The sequence below is a fragment of the Miscanthus floridulus genome, chromosome 12, assembly GCF_019320115.1.
Source record: "Miscanthus floridulus cultivar M001 chromosome 12, ASM1932011v1, whole genome shotgun sequence".
Lineage (NCBI taxonomy): Eukaryota > Viridiplantae > Streptophyta > Magnoliopsida > Poales > Poaceae > Miscanthus > Miscanthus floridulus.
The window spans coordinates 70559455-70587364 of NC_089591.1; the positions used below are offsets into that span (position 1 = coordinate 70559455).

At 41.0% G+C, this 27910-nt stretch overlaps 1 protein-coding gene and 1 pseudogene across 1 annotated transcript; both read right to left on the bottom strand.

Annotated features, from left to right (window-relative positions):
* Positions 1–289: 289 nt before the first annotated feature.
* On the bottom strand, positions 290–11326 carry LOC136497348 (putative DNA ligase 4; annotated as a pseudogene).
* Positions 11327–16547: 5221 nt separating this feature from the next.
* Positions 16548–21343, bottom strand: LOC136497619 (uncharacterized membrane protein At1g16860-like). The gene is made up of 5 exons (XM_066493468.1): positions 21063–21343; positions 18088–19129; positions 17478–17633; positions 17142–17353; positions 16548–17007 (listed from the first exon to the last, which is right to left on the bottom strand). Exons 2-5 carry the CDS (start codon positions 18973–18975, stop codon positions 16815–16817), a joined length of 1449 nt encoding a protein of 482 aa, XP_066349565.1. The 5' UTR covers positions 18976–19129; positions 21063–21343; the 3' UTR covers positions 16548–16814.
* Positions 21344–27910: the final 6567 nt, after the last annotated feature.

The window sequence follows — 27910 nt, forward strand, 5'->3', positions numbered from 1 at the left end:
ACGTACCGGTACCGCGACCCCGCATCGCACGTACGGGAGGAACCGCGGTGCACGCACCCAGCGCGGCACATGCATCAGCCGTGCAGCGACGCCGGGGCCGCCAAACCGAGAGCTTCCTGTTTCTCGTCTTCGACTCTGGTCACATTCTCGTATATATACAGCAAAAGGGACAACATTGGCTGCAAGATACAAAACCAACTGCAGAGCAGACCACAGGCTTCCACTTCCACTTCAATGCAATATCCCCCCCCCCCCCCCCCCCCCCCCCCCCCCCCCCCCCCCCTCCGCAAAATGCGTGTAAAATCCTTGCATTCCGCATGCATATTGGTCCAACTCAACATCATTGTTGCTAGGCTTAACAGTCATACTCAACATGTCACCAGGCAAAGCAAGTGAACTTCCGAGAACACGACAAACAGTCAAGGTGACACTACAAACATGGTTACTTACATGGCGTTGTATACTTGTATTTACATGATACTGCAGGATATCCCCACTGAGCTTGGTCAGTAGCGACTACGGGAGTAAAAGTGTAAAACATAGACTGCAGGATATCCCCACTGACCAAGCTCTCTCACCAATCTTTCAGAAGTTCACTAGCGACATCTTCGTAACTCATTTTTTTCTTCTTTGGAGGAGGAGCTGCATTCGGGTCTGAGGCTGGAACCCCGGATGTTCCAGCATCTGGCACCAGAATCTCAGAATTGGATGTGGAACTTCCTATCGCAGGTGGATCCTTCTCAACTTTCGTCAAGGGTGCCCCTACTTGCATCTTCTAGTCCCTTTCTTGCCCAGGAGTGGTAGCATATCCAGAAGCATGGCGTGCAACGGATCAACCATTTGTTCTATCTTCTCACCAGGAGCACTACACATCGCTTCAGCAGCAGTTGTTCTTTGGAAAGGACTGTCTGGTTTCTCCTCCACATGTGTTCAATTCGACACCTTTGACCTCTTGCTCCCCCAATGTGAAAAGCTGAGCACCTGGCGGTGGTCCACAGTCTTTATCGCTGTTATCTACTTCCATCTTAGAGATGTAATCTGTAGTCCAACTTCTGATCATCTTGCCCTGTTTCACAAGGCCCACTTTCTTCGGATCCGCTGTCATCTATCTTTGTATGCTGATTTCCTCTTGTAGCCCTTGTTCTCCGGGATGGTTTAGAAGCAGGTGGAGGGAGTCCTTTCTTTTTGTCGGTAATACCTTCTTCAACCTTAGAGGTATCATCTGTGTTCAAATTTTGATCATCCTGACATTCACTGGGGCCACTTTCTTCAGATTCAACATCATCACCTATTTTTGCTTTCTGGTTTCCTCTTCTAGGCCTTATTCGCCGGACTGGTCTAGGAGCAGCCCTTGCAGTTCTTGAACTACTGGTTGGCCTGCTCCTTTTCCTTGGTACATTTTTGGCATGAGATCTTTCAACCTCCTTGTGTTCCTCAAGTTTATGATCCGGAGGCTGAACATTTTCCTCAATGAAACAAATTAGAAACAGACAGAAGGTTAACAACAACCAAATGCAAATATTTCAATATTAGAAGTGTCATTATGCGGGCAATCACCAGTTACCTCCTTTCAATTTCTAGTTCTAGTGTATCTGGTTTAAGGCTGTAAACAGTTTCAGAGAGCTTCATTTGTTTCTCCACTGAATCTTCCAACCACTTATTACTGACAACATGTAATCGTTTGTCATGTAGATAACGTCTTTCAGCAGGAGGGAAGCTGCATAAACAACCAATGGATTACCATAAATGTTTCCGTTTGCCCTTCTCTTGCAAAAGACACAAAGCAAATCTAAAGCAATAAATCAGTACCTCTTGTACAGGTTATCGAAGTTATAGGCCTGTAAAACTGAAACTACAACCAAATGAGTAAGCTGGAGCAATGCTGCTGACTGACCACCATGCATTGTTAGATCCTGCTTCACCCTCTTCAGCGCAAGATCAGATATTACATTGTAGTCCGCATTCCTCCAGGAAAAAAAGGTGAAAAAACAAATGAGGAGATGTATCATGTGAAAGATGACACTACTTGACAGTAAATGAAGCTTACACTAAGGGTGCATTATGCAAGTAGACACAGCAACCCTGGAAGAAACAGAATCTCTCGTCTATGCAATGCTTCTTTTTGTACTGATTAACCATGTTTGAATCACCGGCAACTTTGTCGATGTTACTGAAAATCTGGCGCATGAAAAATCACAAGGAAATATCAAAATGGTTCATTGTGAATCTGTCCTTGTAGAATGCCCGAAAAAGAGGTCAAAATTTCAAGTACAGTCAGCAACATCTCTTGCATCGCCATTCTACCAAACACATGCTTCTAAGTACAAAAATGCATTGTGACAAAATAATAACAAACATAGGATGCCAGAGAAAAGTTGCAAACAACAGAAGGCTGTGGAAAAGTATCATATAACAGCCCATCGTCGAGTGCTACCACGCAAACCCAACATTGACCATATTTAGGAAGAGAAGTTAGAAGAGGTGAAATCCTTTACTCCTATATGATTTATGTATGCTTGAGGTGGGGTGCAAATGGGTGCCCCTAAGGGTCTCCGTGACCTCTTTAGTTCAATTACTAGCACTAGTTTTCCAAAATGTGACCATATTTTGGAAAAGTAGTACTAACAATGAAACTAAAGAGGATTGGAGACCCTTATGGGCAGCAAATCGCACCCGTAGTGAGGGATGCCCCGCACATGATTTTTATCCTCTCTATCTAGAATATATGCCGCATTTCGATAGTTCTATGAGAGGTTATTCGCAAAATAATAATAATAATAATAATAATAATCCCAAATAACACACGAACCCTATCAGTTCAAACTTAATTACATACGTGCCACATTCCAAAAATAAATCGGCCAACCATATCACACACAAGCTATAAGTCCCTACAATGGTCAGTTGTGTCAAACCTTTGGCACCCACCAAGACCTTTCGTAAAATATAATCGCTTATATAAACCACAAGTAATAATTAGGGTTCAATGTTGTATCATATATGCAGCTTCTACTAACTGGCTGAATGCATGGTTACTTAGTTACACTAATTCAGGCCCACAGTGGTACATCTTCAATTTTGAATTACTGTTATATTGTCCTGTGCAATAAAGTGTTATTTTATTTTGTAGTGATAAAAGGATATACTGCATACAGGACCAAATACTGTACCTGCTTGAGGTCAGCAATTTCAATGTCCCAGTAGTAATAGTCAGCATATGAATCAATCTCTTCAGGAAATTTGTGCCTGGCAAAATCAGCAAGAAATAGTATATACCTGTACAATGAAAATTGCATTAGAATATTTTGCAAAATAAGTTATGAGGTAAATGTGGGTTTAAGTCAAAGGGTCAAACCTAGGTTGCAAATGAAGAAGATGTTTTTCCTTACAACAGTCTAATATCCACTCATAATGAATGATCCTTCCCTGCCGTAAAGCTGCCTGATATTTGATACCTGAAAGTTAACATACAAATATACTTCAAACTATGTATTCAATATCCCATTATCAAAGGAAAAGGAATTCCTAGAACAAAGGTAAATACCTTTCTTCTCCGCAGCTATGCAGTGCGTAACAGAGTCATTCAGATTCATGGAGAAAGATCCCCCATTTTCCACAACCAGTTTATGAAAATATTCGAGATTATAAGATGATGGAATGTTGACAAAATCTAAATAAGATAAGGAATATTCTCCTACTTTACACAATTTTCTGGCCTTTGTCTTGTAAAAATAAGTGTAGCTAGCAAAGAATAACACAGGAAAGGATACAGAAAATCATGTTGGCAAATATCAGGGTTTCTCCCTTAAGACCTGATACATCAGTCTTCATGAGATGTGAAGGGATGACTGAGACACACTTCTTCTTCTCCACTTTTTTGTTTGTTCTTGAGCGTTTTGTGTCATCATTCTTCAGACTGTTATCATCTGCCACCCTTTGTGTTGTACCATTACTTGAATGCACAATGTCCACAAATGCTGCAATGATCAGCATGTTATAGAGAATTCATCCTTGAGACATAATCTAGATTAAGGCATCAGGAGGGATGTAGCTTATTGTAAGCTACTAAAAGAACTAAGGTTACAAACACAAAATATTAAGTATAAGCAAAACAAATTACCCTGCACATCAAGGCACTCATGCCATGGCTTGTCATATCTCACTCTCTGAATACGGGGGAACCTCAAACAGTACGGAGCAGCAAATACCTGCAAAAGGTTGAAAGAAGTTGTTAAAAGTTAGTTAGAAGAGAAAATACACCAGCTGATTGCACAAGAGAAATTGGTCCCAAGTATAATGCTTTTAAAGACTGAACTGCAGGACATAGAAGTGTTTGATTCTTTAAATCAGATACCTCGGACTTGATTGTACGAATGTCACTTGTTACAGATATTATGACTGACCTGAAAATGTAATTAGTGATTTAGCATATCATGTGCTTCCTGTATCTAAGAAAATGGTTGACTCGATCAAAGAATTAAAAAAACTTACTTATCAGGGCTCTCGAAGGGCGGGCCTGGTGCAAGCGGTAGAGTCTTACCGCCTGTGACCGGAAGGTCCCGGGTTCGAGTCGCGGTCTCCTCGCATTGCACAGGCGAGGGTAAGGCTTGCCACTAACACCCTTCCTCAGACCCCGCACAGAGCGGGAGCTCTCTGCACTGGGTACGCCCCTTTTTAATTATCAGGGCTCTCGATCCAAACATATGCCCTCTCCTTTGAGTTATTTGTAACTTCATAAAATTTTGGTGGTTTTTTGGGGTACTCATTTTTCCTGTTCCAAAAATAGCACAATATGACAGATTGCGAAGGTACTTCAGTGCCTTTAAGTGCAATAAATATGTTGTTAAGCTTCAACGAAACATAGTTACACAAAATACTGAACCATTATGAAACATAAGAATCAAAGCTGAATACCTGAAATAAGGCTTCAGTTTGGTGACAAGAGCATCACGCTCTTCATCAGAGAGCCCAGTACAGACACGGCAAAATGAAAGAAACCTTGAAAAGAGTACACAAGGACAGAAAACAAGTAAGAAACGTCACAGAGTATATGGTTGTCTCATTGCCTCGGTAATGAAATTTGAGCTCAACCATTGTGGGAAAAAGGAAACATCATGGAATGAAAAAACAAAATGCTTACCATATAAAAACTCATTAGACATGTATGATAACAAGAAACATCACATCAATAAATAAAACAGACATGTGTTTTCTATGTTTTGCCAAGCACAGGTATGAAATGCATATAAGTAGTATTAGAATATATAATACTGAAAGACACAAAAGGTATCCATGCGCACCTATCAGCAATCTTCATCAAAGTACAGAACCATCCTACTGCAACATTATTTAATTATTAGGCAACCACATCTAAGAACCAAGCAATAGCTCAGTTGGTAAGCCTCAAGCTGAGACTTGAGAGGACGGCCAACAGGGCTGGAACCCAGGATATTTAATGCAAAGCCAGGAAGCATCTTCTTCCCATGGTTGAGTTTTAGGATGACCACATTTTGCTTTTTACTATGATCTTCATCTACCATTGCCTCTACGAAATATACAGTGGGTGGAGAAACTCTGCTTACCTTTTGGGATAACTATTATCATCTGAAGGGACTGCAAGGCCAACTAAAAACTGTGCAACCTATAAATCAGTTAAGAACAATGATCAGCAGTTTTTACTTTTTAAGAGCTTGAAAAGAATAAAACTAAGAGCGAGTTCAAGACTATGCACTAGCAAGACATTATAATATTCACACCCAGCTAACCCTAATGTTGAAACTAAAATAGTAAGCTAAATGTGTATATATATATTTCAAAAATGAGAATGTCTAGTGCACCTCTCCTCCTCGACGTCCAGATCCATAGTATCCCCCTAACAACAAAGGGGTCAACATACCCTCAATCAATAGTTTCAAAAAGTAATATCATTTGTTCTTCACTGGAGAAAGATGCTTACCTATAATAATAACATCCAGATCAGCACCCGCGTGTATATAATCAGGCTTTAGTTTAAGCCACTTTCCATTTCGGTCACCAGGTTCCCATTTGGAATCAAGGTCCTTCAGTATAATGCCCTCATCTCTAACCACAATTAATGAATCGAAGAATCATAAGAATGAAACTAAATGGTTTTTTAACGTAAAAGGTTGCTAAGCCAATTATCTAAGAAGGTTCAAAGAAACCTGTTCTCGATAGTCTCTTTGAAGAATCTTTCAACATCTTCAACACTATGTGCAATAATTGACCAGCATGGTTCATCTGCAGGTAGCAAATAAGTTTAGTATTGCATAGTAATGGGTATACAACAGATATATAATAGAACATAACATGTGACTCTTCTGAACAAAATTAAAAATGCAGCAAAAGAAGTCCTATCAGCATACTAGATCAAGCTACTGGAATCCATTGTACAATGTCATCTATTTTGGAAGTGGGTGAACTCAAATGCATCCATGAGAAAATAAAAATACAATCGTAAAATTGTCATCAGCTACCTGAAGGGCAACGAACATTTAAACCACCTGTTGGGATCAAAATCTCAAGACGACCCTTTAAAGGTTTCACAACCTTCTGCAGAATTTGATGCCGCTCTGTCAAACTTTGGTGGATAACACTGGTGTCTCCAGCATAAAGGATGTCAAAAGCAACATCTATGCATCGCTAGTGTCAAGAAAAACATGACAAACAAGAAAATAAAAAAAAACAAATGAAAATTTCGGAGGAAACATTAAACTAGGCCTACATATGCTAGGAAACAGTTCCAGAACATCCAGATACTGAAACAAACAGAAAATGGAAATTCAAACAAATGCAGTTAAGAGTCTTCCTTAAAAAAAGGAAATAGCTAAGAATATCAAGACAAAAAGTAGAATGCAAGAACTAGTAAAGAAATGAAGGATACGGCACAACTGCAAGCACAGAGTAAATTAAGTTAGATAGGAAATTTTGTAGAAGGATCACTCCGAAACACAGAAAAAAAAAAACAGGTTTTGTGAAAACAACCTGCCGATCAGTCTCCAATCACTCCCTTGCAGCCTTAGCTGCAAAAAAGAATAATATTAATCCACTATAAAACATCCCGGAGAAGTAAAACTTTCTGATTTTCAATGGAATATCCAAAAACTTATTTCCTGGTTTGAACCAAATTCAGCAAAACGGTCAAGTACAGTGTCCCAGACAAGCATTTCTCCATCCAATATACATCTGCGTTATTAACACCAATTAGCATCAGAACTAGAGTGAGTTCCAAGGAAGTTTGCACGGTAAAAGAACTACAAAAAGGACCAACGAATATCCAAAAGGAAGCTTATATTGTCTAAGAGGCCAGACTGCAATGTGGGAAACAATACATGATTACACTTACAAGCTCATAACAAGTTAAATACCTCGAGCTCATTTAGAACTAGCTAACTACAGCCATAGGGGAGATCATACCGAATCCTTAATATTGAAGTAAATATAATATACATTCCTTTAGTTCAAGTTTTGGCTTTGACAAACAAGATAGTGGTGTGATAGATATTCTTCCATGAAAAGTCTGAAGCAAATCTTAAGTCTTATAATGCATAAGCTATAGTTGTTCACAGGAAAAGAAAAATGCTAGGATATTGTGATATGCAAGTAAATTGGCACTAGAAGTACAAACACTCTTTGTGATTTTTTGGCAGAAAAAAAGAAAGTTTACCTGCCAACCAGGATATTTTCTTTAATAATCTTTGACATCCCATGTGTGTATTCAGAGTGATCAAGAAAGCTCCTGATATACACATATAAAGTTAGTGAAGCAAGCAGAAGCTATCTGAACTGTGAACAATATTGCAAATAAAAAGGATCGACAAACAAAAAAGAAACCAGTAGTTCAAGAACAGTATGCAAGAAGTAAATATGTAGTAGCAATCAATTCAGTTACCTAGAGAAGAAATGGATCGCTTCCCCGTTTTTGTGGATTTGAATACGGTCACCATCGAATTTGCACTCAGCAACCACCTGTTTTCCATGAAGCTGGGAAAAGGGAGGGGTATGATAACCAAGCCAATTCAAGAAATATAGAACAAGTGTAAAGCAGCCTTTCACATAGCAATGACTATATCTTCAGAAGGAAACTGGTGGGTGGGGGCAGGCACCTTCTTCCAAGCAGCTGAAGCATCACGGACTCTCATAGCTAGCTGAGGCCTGACAGCCTTCACAATTTCTATATCCTGGTCAGACAGCATAAAGGTATATACATGGAATCCCCAAGATAAATAAAGAGTAAATTGCACCCTGGGTACTTAAACTATTGGGGCATTACCATCTAGGTACTCGAACTGAAAAAGCTATCACCTGGGTACTTAAACTATGGGGGCATTACCATCTGGGTACTCGAACTAAAAAACCTCCCACTTGGGTACTTAAACTATTGGGCCATATCATCTGGGTACCGTCGCCGGTGACCAGGAGCGCGGGAAAATGAATTTTGATTCTTTTTCTTTTTCTGAAAATGGATGAATAGTGCTGAAATTTGTTATTTTTATAAAAAAATAATTAGAGCTCCAAACATTCTAAAAATTTTTGTGTAGCCTCTATATGATGTACTCTACCTAGGAAAAATATGAAACTTGAAAAATGAATAGTTTTTGTATGTTTAAAAATTACCTCTTTTAATTAATAAATGAACTTCCATAAATTTTATAATTAAAATAAATAAATGTCAAAAAGAGGCAGCCTAACTGTGCGCGAGCGAGCAGGCAAGCACAGGTAAGCACAGTTAGGCCGCCTCTTTTTGACATTTATTTATTTTAATTATAAAATTTATGGAAGTTCATTTATTAATTAAAAGAGGTAATTTTTAAACATACAAAAACTATTCATTTTCCAAGTTTCATATTTTTCCTAGGTAGAGTACATCATATAGAGGCTACACAAAAATTTTTAGAATGTTTGGAGCTCTAATTATTTTTTTACAAAAATAACAAATTTTAGCACTATTCATCCATTTTCAGAAAAAGAAAAAGAATCAAAATTCATTTTCCCGCGCTCCTGGTCACCGGCGACGGTACCCAGATGATATGGCCCAATAGTTTAAGTACCCAAGTGGGAGGTTTTTTAGTTCGAGTACCCAGACGGTAATGCCCCCATAGTTTAAGTACCCAGGTGATAGCTTTTTCAGTTCGAGTACCTAGATGGTAATGCCCCAATAGTTTAAGTACCCAGGGTGCAATTTACTCATAAATAAATAAATCAAATCTATGAGTACCACAACTGCAATAGAGTGTAATAACATGGCAGGGTCGGCTCTGGGCCTAGGGCCCATGACAGAGGGGGGTGGGGGTGGGGGCATGATTCCATATATTAGACCTGTATATACTTTATCATGTTACGAAGAAAAAATGCTAAACCTATAGGGCCCATAGTAGGGTCCTAAAAAATGTAGAGACGCCCTGTAACAGGGGTCATCAGAAAATGTTATGAAACCACTGTGTTTTCTATGAGTGGTACGTGTCTATATAAATGCAAATGCTCAGCCCAACCAAGAAAACAAGCACACGAAAGACAGTGAGTGAGAAAAGCTTTTGACAACATAAAATTTTTCGGGGTTACAATGTTGCACATGAAGAGTCAAGTTGTGGGAAGCAAAAGTTCGATAAAAAGAGTTCAGAGCTATCACCTGGCGTTTATGCCTCTGGCTTCGGTCATTGAGCTTCTCATAGACGAATTTCAAGTCACAGGTGACATTGAACAAGTCTTGGGCATCAGGATGAAATTCTTCGAATATGCTCTTCTCACTTATCCCCAATTTCAAATCTACATCAAAGCGTGCCAAAAAAAAACAAAAGCAAATAAAAATACTGCAGTTGCAGCAAAAGCATAAAAGCTCACCAAATAAGAAATGGGCACAGGTATCGCACCTTTAAGAATAATCATCAGAAGCCACTTCATTTCAACGGCATTGGTTTTCTTGATCAGATTAGAAAGTATCGAGGCCTTCTCAGACCTATCAAGAATGAAAAAGAACTCCTGACAGTTCTGTCATGCACAAATTCAAATAGCTGCCTTAGCTACCTGTTCTTGGTTGCAGCTAGACGATCAAGTGCATCGTTAACCTCCTTTATCGTCAATCCACCAGAAGTTAGACCTTGCCTCCGTTGCAGGACCTGGGTGGCAACCAATACATAACTTGGGCAAGTAGTTGCTGACGAACCACAACAACTAAGATGGCACATTAATCAAGCAATCTACATATAATCATTTTGAACTGAACCAAACTTTTGAATTACATATTAAACACATCCAATCATGTGAAACCAAATAAAGATCAAGACAGATTCTGCATTTCTAAGCAGGGGGAGATTATTGGCACATGGTGTGCACCAAACACGAAGATTGCTTGACCCAGTGACAAACGCTAACTCGCTGAGCATGAACATATGGACATGTTGAGACAAAATGCCAAGGACACAACTCAAATTAGCAACTGAACTAATACTCAGTGGCTAGAGCTTATGCTGTTTGCCGAATTCATACACATACTACGTTGAAACCAACCTAAAACTGAGCTGAACTAATGCTCACACATTAGCAACTGAACAAAGTTCATATCGTTGTCTGACAAGGGCGAGATAGCAAGGCTTAATTACAGAGAATCTGAGGTTGGGGACTCTGTAAGTGCTATTGCAGAGCTACAAGCATACAATACCTCAGCGGCCACGAGCCCGAAGTTGCCGGCGTTGCGGCCACCCCCGCCGCGGCGCCAGTTGGTGAGCCGGACGGCGTCGGTAGAGTCCTTGGCGATGCCAAGGGCGTCGACAAGCACGGCGGCGAGGGCCGCCTCCTTGAGCCCGTAGGTGATGCGCTCGCGGTCGAGCCCCGGGAGCACGAGGCGGAGCGCGCTGAAATAGTCATCCCTACCGCCGCTGGGCACGTAGGCGCGGTCGAGGAACGCGCGCAGGCGGCTGCGCTTCTTCGCTGAACTCTTGTCGCCCGACATGGCATTGAACATCGCCACCAGGAGGCCGAACCGCACCTTCGCCGCCATTGTCGGCGGGGCGGTAGGGGGTGCAAGGTCAAACTGAAGATGCAATTTCCTTTCCAGAAGGAGGGAAAAAAATTAAAGGTGTCGAAACAAAGGAATATTTGGGAAATAGTAGGATTTATGGGAGTCACCTCACTTCTCGTACGTATCTGGTAGACTGTTGCCCTCACAGCGCTCCCTCGCCTCCCCGGAATACCCTGGCCGCTGGCTTCTCTGGCTCCGGCGCTCTCTCCTGCCGCCTGCCGGCTGCGTGCTCGAGTTCGACGAGAGACGAGGATCGAAGAGGCACTTGGGAGACCAAGAGAGGACAACAGAACAATTTGGGCCTGTATTATTTACATGGGACAGTTTGAAGGACGCCAACTGGGCTGGTTAGCAGGCCTAGTGCAATACGAAAAAGTCTACTCCAACCCACCCACCCCCCCCCCCCCCCCCCCCCCGCCCCAACTACGGAGGATGGTCTACATAACCCTCTTAATTATAAAATGGTCTGATTTACCCCCTGAACTTTCTAAAACCGTCTATTTTACTCCCCAGGCGGTTTTCAGCGGCGGTTTTGCTACAGCAACAGATGTTTTGCTACAGTAATGTCTGTTTGCTGCGATGGCATGTTTTGTCTTTTTTCTTATTTCCGTTGAATCTTTGAAAAATCATAGTAAATCACAGAAAAATCATAAAATAGAAAATCTAATTTTGTTGGACTCCACATGAGTAGATCTACACAGTGAACATATAATATAGTACGCTTTAGTACAAAGTTTTTGCTATAGCTTTAGATTAATTGGAAAATCCAATTTTGTCTATAATTAATTAGAATAATTCATAGCTGCAGCTTCTATGGTCCAATTGTGGTGAAATTTTTATGGTAGGTTAATTATTATATGCTTAAACTATAGTAAAAAATTCGTACTCATTGGACCATGTATAACTTAGTTATAGATAAATTCTAATTAATTACAGATAAAATTAGATTTTCTAATTAATATAAATCTACAGTAAAAGTTTTGTGCTAAAGTGTACCATATTATATGTTCACTGTGTAGATCTACTCATGTGGAGTCCAACAAAATTAGATTTTCCATTTTATGATTTTTCTATAATTTACTATGATTTTTCAAAGATTTAGCGGAAATAAGAAAAAGACAAAACCATGCGCTGTAGCAAACCTGTCGTTACTGTAGCAAAACCGTCGCTGAAAACCACCTGGGGGGTAAAATAGACGGTTTTGAAAAATTCAGGGGATAAATCAGACCGTTTCATAGTTGAGAGGGTTATGTAGACTACCCCCATAGTAGGGGGGTGGAGTAGACTTTTTCTAGTGCAATATCTGGATGAGATCGGCATATTGCGATGATGACCACTTTCGTGTAAAATAAAAAAAAGAAAAAAGTTTATTCTCCCGACTATCGTAGTAGTTTGATTTTTCTCCTTAAACTCTAAAATCGAATATTTTATCCAGAAATACTATACAACATGCATGTATTTTAGAAGAAAAACACATGGATTTTTTCTCTCCTTTTTCACCGATGCTCTCAGTGCTCGGCGACCGACGTCGGGCCCGCCCGCACTCGAATCGCACCCGGTGGGCCTCCTCCGCGTCGTCGTTCGCCTTCGTCGTTCCCAGCACGGTCACGCATGCACCCAGGCCAGGGCAGTCCAGAGACCACAGAGGAGCAGCATCGGGCTTGCCACCAAACTCCAAAGGCCATCAATGGCCGGAACGCATGCATGTCGTCCTGCACTGCATGGTCATGGTGGTGCGGTCCAGAGGTCAGATGTCTTGGTTGGCCACTCAGGGATCCGGCTCCAGGTACCTCTCCTCCTCCTTTGCGATTTGTGATTTGTCCTTCTATAGAAAAAATTTTATAGAAAAAATTTTATAAAAAAATTTTATTTCTTGTGATCTGTGATCTTGTGATTTGTGATTGTCTGAAGGTAGAAGAAGACTAGAGGTAGAAGAAGGCTGAAGGTAGAAGGAGGATGAATGTTGTTGGATCTTAATTCTATGGTGCAAAAAAAATCATGTATTGAAACTGCATAAAACATATGGTTGTTGTGTACTATTTTATCTCCTATATAAACTTTCAAAACCGTTGGAATTACCTCCTCATCGTTTAGAGTGATTTAGAAGATCGTTTTATCTTCTTAGTTAGAAATTTGATAAATAAAATCAGATATTTTATCTCCTATACAAACTTTCAAAACCATTCAAATTACCTCGTTCTCATGGTTTGTAGTAATTTTGAAGATGGATTTTGTCTTTTTAGTTAAAAATCAATAAATATTTGATAAGGTTTTTAACCACACAAATTATCTTTAAGCTTTAAAAAAAACAAAAAAATCCTAAAGATACATTGGGATGTGTCAAATTCAAATAAAATATTTAGAGCTCATAGAATTTGATGTATCAAAAAATTGATTTAGCTCTAGAAAATAAAAAAATTGCAGAAAAATCTTGGAAATTCCTAAAACATTATACTTAATGTATGAACGTGTTTTAAGAATTTATCACAATGAAAAAAATATAATATGCAACCAGCACAAACGCATAGCATTCATGCTAGTTATATATATCATATTGTTGATTCATACAACCTACTTTTATGCTAGAAATTTAACCCAGAATATTCATTTTCCACCCCGCCCTGCACCCCAGCGTTGGGCAGACCGAATTTTTTTACTTTTTAGCTCTTTTTTTTAAAGTTTCTCACAAATAGACCCCTGACGGAAAAAATTCAGAAAATGGACCCTTAGCTCGGCGCCATCGATGCTGGCGCCGAGCTCTTAGGCGCGAAGCAGACATGACGGTGACATGGCAGGCAGCTCAGCGCCGCAACCCTGGCGCCAAGCTCGGCGTCGTAGATCTTGGCGCCGAGCTCGGCGCCAGAGTTGCTAGCGGTGAGCTGTCTGTCATGTACCCCGACCATGATCATGATGGGAGGCTGGGACAGGGACCGGGAGTGGGAGCAACAGCAGCAGCCATGGAGTCTAGTCCAGTCTAGTGCACCATGTTCATGCATGTGATGGTCTCTGAGTGCGCGTCTTTTCTGTTGGCTTTGGCCACCCATGAACTCCAAAAAAAAAGCAAAAAAAATAGAGTAGAGCCAGTAGAGCCAGGTATAAAACACTAGCAGCAGACGATGAAGATCTTGTACCTTGGAATTCGTGAAAGCCACGCACCGTCCGCGTCGACCAGAGCTGCCGCATCCCTGCATTGCATGCCTTGTAGCTGTACTGCATGCAGGCAGAAGAGTATAGTTACATGCGTGCTTTTTTTTCAATGCAAGCGATCGAAGAACATGCAGCTGTAGCATTTTGCTTACCGTCATGCTTCTCTTTCCATTTGAGAGAGAGGGGGAGATGGCTCATTAGTCATTAGGCCACGCACATATGCATCGCACCTTGCTGCTAATAAATGATGACGTATCTTTCTAAATTCCTAGTATTCCTTTCGTCCTAGAAAAAAATACAATTTTAACGTAGTGTCATATTTTAATATCTTAAATTTGACAAACTAAAAATAAGAAATATCAATATTTATGATATCAAATAAATTCTATTAGATTAATTACGAAATGTATTTTTATAATAATTGATTTGAAATCATAAATATGAATATTATTTGTTTAAAATTTAATTAAACATGAACCACTTTAACCGACACTAGTTGCATTTTCTTAATGGAGTGTTAATAGTTCTTGCATTGTGAGTGTTAACAATACTAGTATCTAGGAGTACGTGCAAAGCGCTTGTTGTCCTAGGAGTACTATCAAGTAGTACTAGTTGTTCGGTAGTTGACGCCAAAACTAACTGATCCCTTCATTCACTGGAGACTTTAATTTAACTAATGGCCATGCACCAATGACACACGCATGTCTCTGTGAAAAGACATTTATCTCTATGAAAAGGCATATTCATATCTAAACATGTGATGAAAATCACTCCTATGACACCAAGGATTACATGTGCGGAGCACACACGTTTGTGGTTATGATAATCAATAATATATTACATTATTGTATATTATTGCAAGCAATATATATTAGCTCGACAAATATAGTACCAGAAAAAAGCAACAATACTTATTTTATTTGCTAGCGTAACAATACTTGCCAATTAATTTCAAAGATCCTAAATAAAAATTGATTATTCTCCTCATAGTAACCACTGCTCTCATCTTGAATCTCCTAGGACTTTGTAGAGCACTGACCTACTACTACACCGATCGGTGTTGTGTGTTAATAATTACTAAGCAAGGTGGATTAACAAACACCGAGTACTATTTGATAGTACTCCTTCCTGCTATATAAAATAAAGTGATCTTGTTGCGCATGCTTTGAGACGGATGAAAAAAGTCGATCGCTTGCGTTGAAAAAAAAGAAAACACGCATGTAACTGTACTCTTCTGCATACATGCAGTGCAGTGCAGCTGCAAGGCATGCAATACAGGGATGCGACAGTTTTGATCGACGCGGACGGTGCGTGGCTTTCGCAAATTCCAAGGTACAAGATCTTCATCGTCTGCTGCTAGTGTAGGCTACTTGGCTCTACTGGCTCTACTCTATTTTTTGCTTTTTTTTGGAGTCCATGGGTGGCCAAAGCCGACAGGAAAGGCGTGCAGTCGGAGACCATCACATGTAGGAACAGGGTGCACTGGACTAGACTGTACTCCATGGCTGTTGCTGTTGCTCCCACTCCCAGTCCCAGCCTCCCATCATGATCATGGCCGGGGTTAAAACAGATAGCTCGGCGCCAAGATCCACGACCACGTCACCGCCACGTCTGCTTCGTGCCTAAGAGCTCGGCGCCAGGGACGCTGGCGCCGAGACGTGTTAGCTCGGCGCGCAGCATTGATGGCATCGAGCTAAGGATTTATTTTCTAAATACTTTCCGCCAGGGATCTATTTGTGAGAAACTTTCAAAAAAAAAAAAGATCTAAAAAGTAAAAAATTCGCTTGGGCAGAGTATAGGATTATGGGTTTAACCAACAAACATAGATATCCATGTCCGGATGAAACTTAACCATATCTATCTATTATTCTATATAGTCTTAAAAAAACTTGACATTCTAGTTATCGTTAAACTATTTTAAATTTGATCTTATTTATAAAAAAAAACACTGATATCTATAACCAAATAATCATCATTATTTCGTAATTATGAAATCACGATTTTCATAATCACAGCTACAAAACGGAACCTTAGCTAGCAGTGAGCACTGAGCAGTAACTTTCAAATACTGGAAAATGCACTACTTGCCCTTACACATAAGGCAAAAGAGTGCTTTAAAAAAACGAATCAAACTAAATGGCATCCGAATACACAAGTTTCAGATCTCAGTTGAAATTAAAAAGAAAAAAGAAATGGCAAAACATAATGAAAGGGGAAATGTACATCTTAAGTCCTATCACTTGTAGTTAGCTTTCAAATACTGAAATGAACTAAAAAAAAAAAGCTTTCAAATACTGAAATACTAGTTGCCTTAACACAAAGCACAAAAGAGAGCAACCTTCTAATTTCAAAACCAAATCAATCTAAATGCCACGCAGATTTAGATTAAGAGGCATCTGGTTACACAAGTTTCAGATCTCAGAGCTGAAAATTAAAAAGAAAAAGAAATGACAAAACACAATTAAAAGGAAAAAAAAAACTATACATCCAACGGCCAGCTTAACCAACCACCCTCAACCTGCCATAATCACACCCAACATTTGCACATTTTTCTCAACTAGCATTCCATGAAACAATACAGACTCAAATATTTAACAGGCACTTTCTTTGGCAACGACTCTTCCACCGCCAGTTAAACTGGTATCACATCAATATTCGAAGTATCTTCGCATCTTAAAACAAGCCCGTCAAGGTTGGTTGGGAGAACGCACTTGGCCCACTGACAACCAGTTGAGATGGGCTCTGATGAAGGAACAATCATCAGAACGTTGTCGTTCCTTTGGACAACCCCCATCACACTCACAGTGCTACCTTCCTTGATGTATCTACAGGCAGAGATCAAGTAGCATGTAACCATTAGCCGATATTATTTTGTACTCATATCTTTGTGGCAGAAGAAAAGAAAAGAGTTTATAGTCATGCATTCCAGCTGCAAACTAAACAGGGAGAAAAGGAGTACCCTTCTTTTAGGCGCATTGTCCGATCATCGCTTGAAAGGTTTCTCTCCCTTAGCCATCTCAAAAATTCAGGGGACATATCCTTGTTGTCTGGATTGATGTCAATTATAACAGATTCATCAACATATGGGGTCACACGTGCACCATATCCTGTTTTCACCAATGCTCGAAGCCCAGACTGAAAATCTGAGATGTAGAAATCAACCGCATGTCGCTGCCATAGATGCAGGACAAACATCAGAGGTCAAGGTCTGCTAAAGCTCAACAACTGCAGTTTTGGGTTTGCAGAAAAGATTATGAAGTAGATATTCGCTATTCCATGTCATCAAAATACTCACCTCCATTGAGCGTAAACCCCAGGTAAAACGCCGATGCTCGGTATTGGCAGCTTTGGAATCCCAACCCCTGTACTCATACAAGCTAGTAGAAGTGTATACGCATCTTGGGACCCTTTGGAACGAGGATTCGAGGGGGAAATTTCCACAAGTAACAACCTGTGAATTCAAACACTCATTATAGCAATTCTAAATTATAGGAGAAATAGTGTTGTTTGGAAATGAAGCATGCTTTGAGGGTATCTTTATGGGTGAATGTTATGCTGTTGAACTGTGGTTATTAAAAGCTTTCCATATACCATGTTCATTTTGACCTGGAATAATAAATCAAAATGCAACAGTCTGGTGAAATATTGCTAAATTATGTGCTAGTGCAGAGAACAAAAGGTAACTATGTGACAGAGACAACATTCAAGGATTTTAAGAGGACTGGTGAAGAATGTGTTACACATGTCAAGTGAAAATGAAAACTTTAACAATCACATTTCAGGGTAGTGTTATTTACGACAGTGAAATAAAATTAACATAAACGATGAATAAAGACACCACACATGAACTGACTCAAGTAACAAAATAAGAACAGATCAAACAATTTTGTCGGCATTGTACATACCCCTGTAACCTTTACATACTGTCCATCTTTGGCAGTTCTGAGATCAGCATCAGGATAGCGATTAACAAACCCAGTTGCACCTCTCCTACCCCAGCAAGCATTCCAGATAACAAGTGCAGCAACAAAACCGAATATCACCACAACAACTATCAGCAAAATTGCATTGTGAACAGCACCCAGAATGAAGCCACCTGCTATGAAACCCATCACAAAGAGCAGAATCACAGCCCAGAGTATTGGCTTCGGAAAGCTTCCCTGAATTGAGTAACCATCTTCAGTGTTGAGATTAGTAACAGCTTGATTGTGAGCAAAGGAAGTAGCCCGCATTTTCATCGATGCAGCAGAATCAAGTGGCCCAGATACTTTCCTTGGAGCACCAGACGAATTAAGTGGCCCTGAAGAGATAGGCCCAGATGTGATAAGCCCAGTTGTCGGAAGCACAGGAGGAAGGGGGCCAGAGTTCTGGCGTGCCATTGGGGTCACTCCTCCAGACTGGGGACCAGATGACCTCTTTGCTGGCTCTCCATGCTTATTGAGTGGTCCGGAGTTGGATTTTGCTCTGGCTGATCCGCCAGCACCAGGAACTGAAGATGAAAGAGAACCAGAGTAGTTGGACCGACCACCAGCATTGGAGACAGGTCCAGAGTTGGAAGCAGCACCTCCAAATGAAGTATTCCTTGAAGGAGCATTTCCTAGAGGACCAGATTTTCTTGATTTCTCAACATGGAGATCAAACATCTTCCCCAGCTCTCCAGATTTCTTGATGTCACCCCCAGTATATGGCATCGCAGTGGAACAAATGGTTGGGGCCTTCTCCTTAGGTTGCTCAGGTCGACCAGAAACATACAGGCCATTGCTCAGCTGATGTGATGCAAACCTTGAACCCATACTCTTAACCCAGAAGATCAACTGTATCTCAAGTTTTTAACCCCCCCCCCCCCCCCCCCCCCCCCTGCAGTGTAATCAAGTGAGGCTATATTTGGGTCTTAATAACATGCACAGCTGTCCTTCTTGCAGTAAGACTTACACCTTGCATGAGCTCCTGAAAGTATACATTGAATAAAACAATTGAAGTCAGATGAACTTCTGGTACTATGGGATCATGAAAAAAATCATCTTCCAGAAATAGCATATAGATAAAAGAAAAATCAGGGGATGGTAGGAATCCCACAAACAATGAAGCAGATTATGAAATGCGCAATAAGATTTTAGATGAAGGCTCTAGAAGAAAAGTACTTAACAAGTCATAATTCGCCAGCTACCATATGGTCGGTTTTTTATTATAAAATTGACAGCCTTTCTCCCATAGTAAAAGCATGAGACAACAAATTCACAGATTGATCTCAATACTTCCAAGAAAGACAGAGAAATTGGAACCTGTGCCAACTCTGATCTAAATATGGTAGGTCGAAAACAAATTCACAGAACAGACGCACACATTTCTTACATCTATTGCTGCAGAAATTCAATTACTTTTTAGGAATCCTATTTGTGGCAGAGGCACTCGGAAGAAAAAAAGGTCCATTAATAGCTACTGTATGAGCTTATATTTTCCCTAAAACAACAGCACCACATTGCAGGAAACAAATTATATGGCAATCAAGGGTCATTACGTGTTATCTAGAACTAGAAATAGAAAAGAAAATGAAAATAATTTCTGAAAGCCAGATTTAATCAGGGATTCAAGGCAATATCTCATGTTTGTCCACGCGGTGGTAACGCAACAAAACATGCAGAAGCGTTTCGCAGCATTAGCACTATTACAACTTTAGACAGTTATAAACATCGTACTGCTAAATCCTATACCAGAATAAAGGAATGGCCCATACCCCCCCTAAATCAAGCTAAAGACAAACCCCCACAAGTCCACAACGTGCAGAATTTATGGAGACTGTCTCCCCTGAAATACCGCCACTCACCACAGCAACATAGCCAAGCGAGTATATAAAAAATCACAAAGGTTTGAGACAGGTGAAGGCATCATAGGCGTGTCCCACGCAAAGTGAAATATGTTTTCCAATGATTTACCCAAGAGCGTGCTCTCAAATGTACATCAATTTGGCACCGACAATGTCAGATCTCAGGTGAAGCTTAAAGTTTCAGCAAAGAACTCGCACTCACACTTGCCGACATAATAATTTACTTCCCCAAATATCGATTGGCATGCCTCACAGCATCCAACTCAAATATGAACAAGGCAAAACAATCAGCTGGGTAAGCAACCTAAACAGAAAAAAAAGGATCTGTCAACAGGAGGTTTGGTTGAACCCCGCATTTTTTTTGGGGAAAACTAAGCCGATTTTAGCAGCACGCCAGGCAGCAAAAAAAATTCCGTAACAAAACGCATTCTATCCCACAAAGAGATTAGGATTTGAGGTCCAAAGCTATGGCGTCCATACCAACAATTTTATAAAAAAAAATCCGCAACAAAACGCATTCTATCCCACAGAGGTTAGGATTTGAGGTCCAAAGCTATGGCGTCCATACCAACAGAAGAGACTCTTTTATATAAAAAAAATCCGCATGGACTTCCAGTACACCCGAGTCCAGGGAGGGGACAAGAACAACGAGAAAGACTGCATGGGAGGCGCAATTGCCGGTGAAAGGACGCCTGGATCTGAACCGATGCGCAGTCGCCTTCGAGGGCGTTTGAATGAATGGCGGACTCTCAGGCTCGGTTGGTGGGCGGCGAACCGAAGCGTGGAGGTGGCCGGAGCGTAGATCCAAGCCCTGGCACGGACGAATCTCTCGAAATCTCACCGAGCTGTCGCCCCAGTGCCCCACCGACACAACGGAAACACACGAACCGCATTGCCACAGCCCCGCAGATTGGTCTCTGGCGCCCGCCTAGATCCCAACAACCGCTAAAGCGACCACCTATCTATGCAAGAACACTTCCCCCAAGGGGCCAAGAAAATCTCCGGAACAAGAGCGAGCGGGTTGAAGAGAGGGGAGGAGAAACATCTGATGTGTACCTCGAGAGAATGGCAAGCACGTCGCGTTGCTGTCCCGCCGCCTGGTTTGCCTCCTTCGCTCTCTTTTTTTTTTTTCTCCTCTTGGTGAGGGAACTCTGCTCGTGCGGTTGCGGAATGGGGGAGGTGGAGAAGGTGAGGGGAGAGGGCAAGCGGCCAGGCGCGGTGCCACAGCAGGGGAGGGAAGCAGACAGGGAGGAGGAGCTGGGGAGGGGAGAGAGAATAAAGGGGGAGGGAGGTGGAGACGGGGGAGAGAGAGAATAATGGAGACGATGGATGAGAGAGAGGGTGGTGGAGTGACCGGGAGGGAGCGCACACACATTTCAGCTTCTCTGTCTGCTACAACAGTCAGTCTCTCTCTCTCACACTTCTCTCCCCTCATGACATTCTCTCTCCTTCCTTCTCGTAGGTTCGAAAAACGAGCTGAAATAATTTTTAGACTAATTTGTTACGAGAAAAAAAATATTATTTTGATTGAAAAAATAAACTAAAAAATATGGATTATAAGATAAGTAAATAGGGCCATAATGGTGTCGTCATTACCGTAACACTCTATTTACTGCCCGCTAATGTCGGGGGCAAAAAAAAATGATTGTGATGCCCTTAACTTTTTTGGCTTCCTGCACGAGTGCACGGGTCCTGGTCCTTAGACTATCTCCTACAACAACACCCAAAATACAAGACTCATTCAATGTTTGGGTAGCATTATAGTCAAAGGGTTCAATACCCATTCGACATCCTCTCCAACAACAGGACTTAAAAGAGAATCCTTTCTGCAAATGAGGTTCCAGGAGATAGGATACTTATATTTGGGTTGTGCCTCTCAGACAACCTAAAATGGGTCTCCCGTATAGGTACTCTGTTGGAGACTGTTTTGGGGTCTCCTGCTACCTATTTTGGGTTTGCGTGCTCATATGGGTCACCTATTGGAGACAGTCTTAGGTCACCCCAGGACATGAGAAAAATAGGTAAGGCCCGGTTAGACCCTTTTAACTCACGTGCATGCGTCCGTTATTATTGCAGCGCGTAATTTCTTCTCTTGCTCTAGTGATTGTTCTTCTTCTTTTCTCCTGTTGACGTGCAAATTGCGAACTGTCTTGCTCGCCGTCGGTCTCCACCGCCGCCCTAGTCGACAGCCACCTAGCTGGTGACCTCACCGCCCACGTGCCCACGACCGGCGCTTAATCTCATTTGAATATCTCTCTTGCTACCCCGGCGGCGGCGGACGACCTCACCGCCCCACCCTCCCCAAAGCTTGCATTTGGCCGCCCTGCAGTTGACCCCACCCTAGCGATTGTCTTCTCCTGCCCACTCGACGACAGCCCCCGCCGCGTCGCTCGCTGCCAGTCGAACAACCTCCACTATCAGGCCACCCACAGCCCCCAAGCTTCCTTCTTTTAAGGCCGAAGACCTCCCTCCCCTGACTGGCGGAACAAGAGGAAGAGAAGCGCCGTTATCGGATGTCGTGCCTACCTCCAATCCCGCATCAATGCATGTCCGTGCGTCGACACCCGTCACGTGAGCACACTCGTGCAATAAGGATTTGGCCATTTGCGCCAAACCGCCAAGTGACATCTAAAGAAAAAGGAGATGGTTTCGGCATTACTCCCCCTATTATTGCCGACAATATTAATTTCACACGATGCCAGAAAAATCTAGAGCGACATAAATTTATGCAACGGTGCCAATCAATAAAAAATGTTTTCGTTAGTCCTTTTAACGCTTATCCTCAACTGCCGCTGGTATACGTAGCACCCGCAGCCTCAGTACTCGGAGCATATCAGGGCACGTCCTTGCATCCTCATCAGTGTCATCGGCCTCCACACTCGCTGCGAATCCGGTCCAACTGTGGCATATCATCATCGTTATCCTCATTGATGTCGTTGGCCTCTACGCTCTGCGTGAATCCAGGCGTGACCTTTCGTCATCTGTATCCTCAGTTGGCGTCATCGGCCTCTGAACCCAATGTGAATCCATATGTGACCTTTCGTCGCTAGTATCCTCGTTGGCATCGTTGGCCTACGTAATCGCCTTCTGCAAATGTAGCAGGGACCATGGACTGTCGAGCTCCTATCCTCTAGGCAACCCAAGCATGACATGATGATCGGTTGTCACTGCATCTACAACAAGCGAAACAAGATCTAGAGGAAGAAGCACTATTTTATTAGAAGAGAGTGATTGAGTTAGGTATTGCCTATGCGAAGATGAAAGATGGAAAGAGAGGAAGAGTTTTTTGTTTACGCAATGAGCGCTACATGAGAGAAGGGCATTGTTATTTGATTTCATGTGGGTCCAAATGTTTAAGATAGCTTTGATCCTCTGTTTTTCTCATGTTGCAACTCTGCCAGCATGATGCCCCGATGTTTTAGATAATATGCTGTGGAGGGCCTTAGTATTTCTAGGGCAACCTTAGTGAACAAACCATACAACTGACATTAAGCTAGAGAGTTGGCCTCGAGGAATAGGCAACTCAGCTCTATAAACGTGTGAATGGGTGACAGGTCCTAATGGCTAGAGGGGGGTGAATAGCCTATTAAAATTTTCCACAACAACACTTCACAAACCAGTTAGACAATTATAAGGCAAAGCAAGTGTTGTGCTAGCCTACTAAAAATTTAAGCCACCTACCACAATTCTAGTTTATATAGTTTTTATCCACACAATGGCTATGTCACTATACTAAGTTAGTGCGCTCTCAAAAGCTAACTAAAGAGCCACACTAACCAAACTAATAAGCTCTCACAACTAGCTACAATAAAGAGCTTGACAACTAGTTTACGGTAATATAAAGAGAGTGAGCAAGATGGTTATATCGTCGTGTCGAGAAAGGAGCCAATCAATCATAAGAATGAATACCAATGAAGACCAATCACCTCAGAATCAAATAATGACACAAATATTTTTTTACCGAGGTTCACTTGCTTGCCAGCAAGCTAGTCTTCGTTATAACGATACACTCACTAGGAGGTTTACGCGCTAATTAGCATCACAAGCCAAACCCTTAATAGGGTACTGCATAACAAACACAAGATGAGGATCACACAAGCCATGAGTAATCCACTAGAGTACCTTTTGGCTCTTCGCTGGGAAAAGGTCAAGAATCCCTCACAAGCACCATGATCGGAGTCGGAGACAATCACCAACCTCTGCTCGACGATCATCGCTGCTCCAAGCTATCTAGGTGACGACAACCACTAAGAGTAACAAGCGAATCCTGCAGCGAAACACGAACACCAAGTGCCTCTAGATGCAAACACTCAAGCAATGCACTTGGATTCTCCCCCAATCTCATAAAAATGATAAATCAATGATGAAATAAGTGGGAGGACTTTGGCTAAGCTCATAAGATTGCTATGTCAATGCAAAATGGTCAAGAGTGTGGGCTAGAGCCGGCCATGGGGCTTAAATAAAAGTCTCCATGAAATAGAGCCATTGTACCCATCATCGGGCACAACATGGGGTGACCGGACACTCCGGTCTGATTGGCCAAACGCACCCTACCAGCATCCGGTCAATGGATGGCTACCACGTCATCCCTCTCTTCAAATACTGAGTGCCCGATCCCAACGGTCAAGTGATGACCGGATGCAGCATAGTGCCACGACTAGACGTAGGACCCCAGCATCCAGTCATTTCTAGTAAGGTTCCAGCTACAATTGGACGTGTCAGTTAGATCATGACCGAACATAAGACCCCAGCGTCCGGTCATTTCTAGTAAGCCTCCAATCGTGATCGGACACGTCCGATCAAGCCCGATCGGACTCACCCAGCATCCGATCACACATAGTCTTCTCTGTGCACTACCACGTCAGCAGGACCAGACGCACTCATCCTGCGTCCGATCACAAAGTGACCCAACGTCCGATCACTCTGTGAAATCCTGTCTTTTCTGTATAGGGCGTCGGTGAAGTTTGTTACCCTTGCTCAAATGCGCCAACCACCAAGTGTATCACCTTATGCACATGTGTGTTAGCATATTTTCATAAACATTTTTAAGGGTGTTAGCACTCTACTAGATCCTAAATGCATATGCAATGAGTTAGAAGCATCTAGTGGCATTTTGATAACCGTATTTCGATACGAGTTTCACCCCTTTTAATAGTACGGTTGTCGATCCTAAATGTAATCACACTCATTAAGTGTCTCAATCACCAAAACAAAATGACTGCTACCACTTATACCTTTGTCTTGAGCCTTTTGTTTTTCTCTTTCTTCTTTTCAAGTTCAAGCACTTGATCATCACTATGACATCACCATCTTCATTTGCTTCACCACTTAGGAATATGCTATCCTATCTCATGATCACTTGATAAACTAGGTTAGCACTTAGGGTTTCATCAATTCACCAAAACCAAACTAGAGCTTTCAATCTCTCCCTTTTTGGTAATTGATGACAACCCTTACACAAAGATATAAATTAAAATTAAATTAAATTCATGTTGCTTGCCCAAGCATATTTACTATGAGTAAAAGGATATGGACAAGTTTCATAAATCCCATATGGTAGCAATTGCTCCCCCTTCATATGTGCTAAGAGTTTAGATTATAGCTTGCACATATGCTTAGATAAAAAATATAGAAGACAATGTCTACCAAATAATGCTAAGGTATAAAAGATGAACCTTTGAAGCATGATACCAATCGAAGTGCACCAATATACCATCCTTAGCACTATGGTTAGCTCTATAACACTTGAAAATGAAATCACTAGATAACCTATGCATGCTAGTTTTTTATTTTATCATTCAAATCTATAACTAGCATACACCACACAAGCATGGATATTAAAATTTAAAAACTTATGCCATGTAAGCAAACATATGAAATGCACATTTAAATGCACCATATAAGTTCATGAGCTTGCTCCCCCTACTTGTGTGCTCAAAATTTTAATTGACCCATTTTCTTTATCATATCTCTTCTCATATGTCAAGTTCTCCTCCTTTGTTATCTTTTTATTATCTTTGTTTTTCTCCCCATGTACTAATATCGCTAATATATTTGTTTTTTTCCTCCTTTGTCATCAATGACCACAAAGGTTCAAAATGTAGTTATGTTGAGATTATCAATGTCAATCAATAGGGTGAGGATCATTTTTTCAAATTTGGTTCAATCTAGAATACTTGCCAAAGACATTTAACTCGGTTTGATCTAAGGACAAGCTTCTTCACACCTCGAAATAAGGGTTATCTTGTATCATGTTGAGTTAAACACTTAGAGCTTATTTTCTAGATCAAACACTAGGTTTATGAGCCCATAAATATATCATATGCTACCACTAGATCAAAATAAGCATAGAAGCAATAGTGGTATCATACAATCATCAAATTCACTTGATTTTTATAAATGAGCATATTAAATATGAAAGATGTCTAGATGCACTAAACATGTTCTTAGTAAGGATGTATGCCATGCCAATCAACTTTTACCTTGGATTGCTCAAAGGAGAGGCATGTCATATAAGTGGGGGTGCATCAACACATATTTGAGAGATCCAATATGTTCAACTCATTTCTTAGCTTACAAAACATTCTCTCATCCAATGGCTTGGTGAATATATCGACAAGTTGATCTTCGATGCCTACACTCTCGATGCAAATGTCCCCTTTTTATTAGTGATCTCTTATGAAATGGTGGTGGACATCAATGTGCTTTGTTCTTGCATGTTGAATCGGATTGTTGGTCAACTTGATTGCACTTTCATTGTCACATAATAATGGCACTTTCTTGAACTTAATTCCAAAGTCACTCAAGGTGGCCTTCATCCAAAGTATTTGTGCACGACAACTACCGATAGATATGTATTCGGCTTCGACGGTTGATAATGCAACACTATTTTGCTTCTTTGATGACCATGAAATAAGTGATCTTCCCAACAATTGACATGTGCCTGAAGTGCTCTTCCTTTTAACCTTGCATCCTGCATAATTCGAGTCAGAATAACCAACTAGCTTAAACTTTGCTCCTTTGGGATATCATAAACCAATATTTTGTGTATGTTTCAAGTACCTCAATATTCTCTTTATAGCATTCAAATGACTTTCTCTTGGTGAGGCTTGAAATCTTACACACATGCATATACTAAACATGACATCCGGCCTTGATACGGTCACATAGAGTAGGCTTCTAATCATAGACCAATACAATTTTTGATCCACTATGTTGCCACTTGCATCACTATCTAAGTTATCATTTGTTCCTATTGGTGTGCTAATGGCTTTACTATCACTCATGCCAAACTTCTTGATCATGTCCTTAATATACTTACTTTGACTTAAAAAATGTACCATTCTTCAATTGCTTGATTTGAAGACCAAGGAAGTAACTTAACTCTTCAATCATAGACATCTCAAACTTATTAGCCATCATCTTTCTAAACTATTCACAAAAGTCTTGATTGGTTGATCCAAATATAATGTCATCAACATAGATTTGCAACACAAATAAATCTTTTCCAAACTTTTTGATGAAAAGAGTGGTGTCAACTTTGCCCATCATGAACCCTTTAGAGAGTAGGAAGTCCCTCAATCTCTCATACCATGCTCTAGGTGTTTGCTTTAAGCCATACATGCCTTCTTCAACTTGAACACTTGATCAGGCTTCTTGTTATCTTCAAAACAAGAAGATTGCTCAACATATACTTCTTCATTGATGTAACCATTGAGAAATATACTATTGACATCCATTTGATAGAGTTTGATGTTGTGGGCATAAGCATAGACTAGCAAAATTCTAATTGTTCTAATCTAGTAACCAGGACATATATTTCTCCAAAGTTAAGACCTTCAACTTGTGTATAACCTTTTGCTACCAATCTTGCTTTGTTCCTTACTACTATCCCATCTTAATCT

What these genes read in the sequence shown, in the direction of transcription:
- LOC136497619 (XM_066493468.1), bottom strand. Translation starts at nt 18,975, where the DNA reads ATGGGTTCAAGGTTTGCATCACATCAGCTGAGCAATGGCCTGTATGTT. An exon ending in AGTATGTAAAGGTTACAGGG is followed by an intron (nt 17,634 to 18,087) that starts GTATGTACAATG and finishes TTGAATTCACAG; the next exon opens with GTTGTTACTTGTGGAAATTT. An exon ending in GGGGTTTACGCTCAATGGAG is followed by an intron (nt 17,354 to 17,477) that starts GTGAGTATTTTG and finishes CATCTATGGCAG; the next exon opens with CGACATGCGGTTGATTTCTA.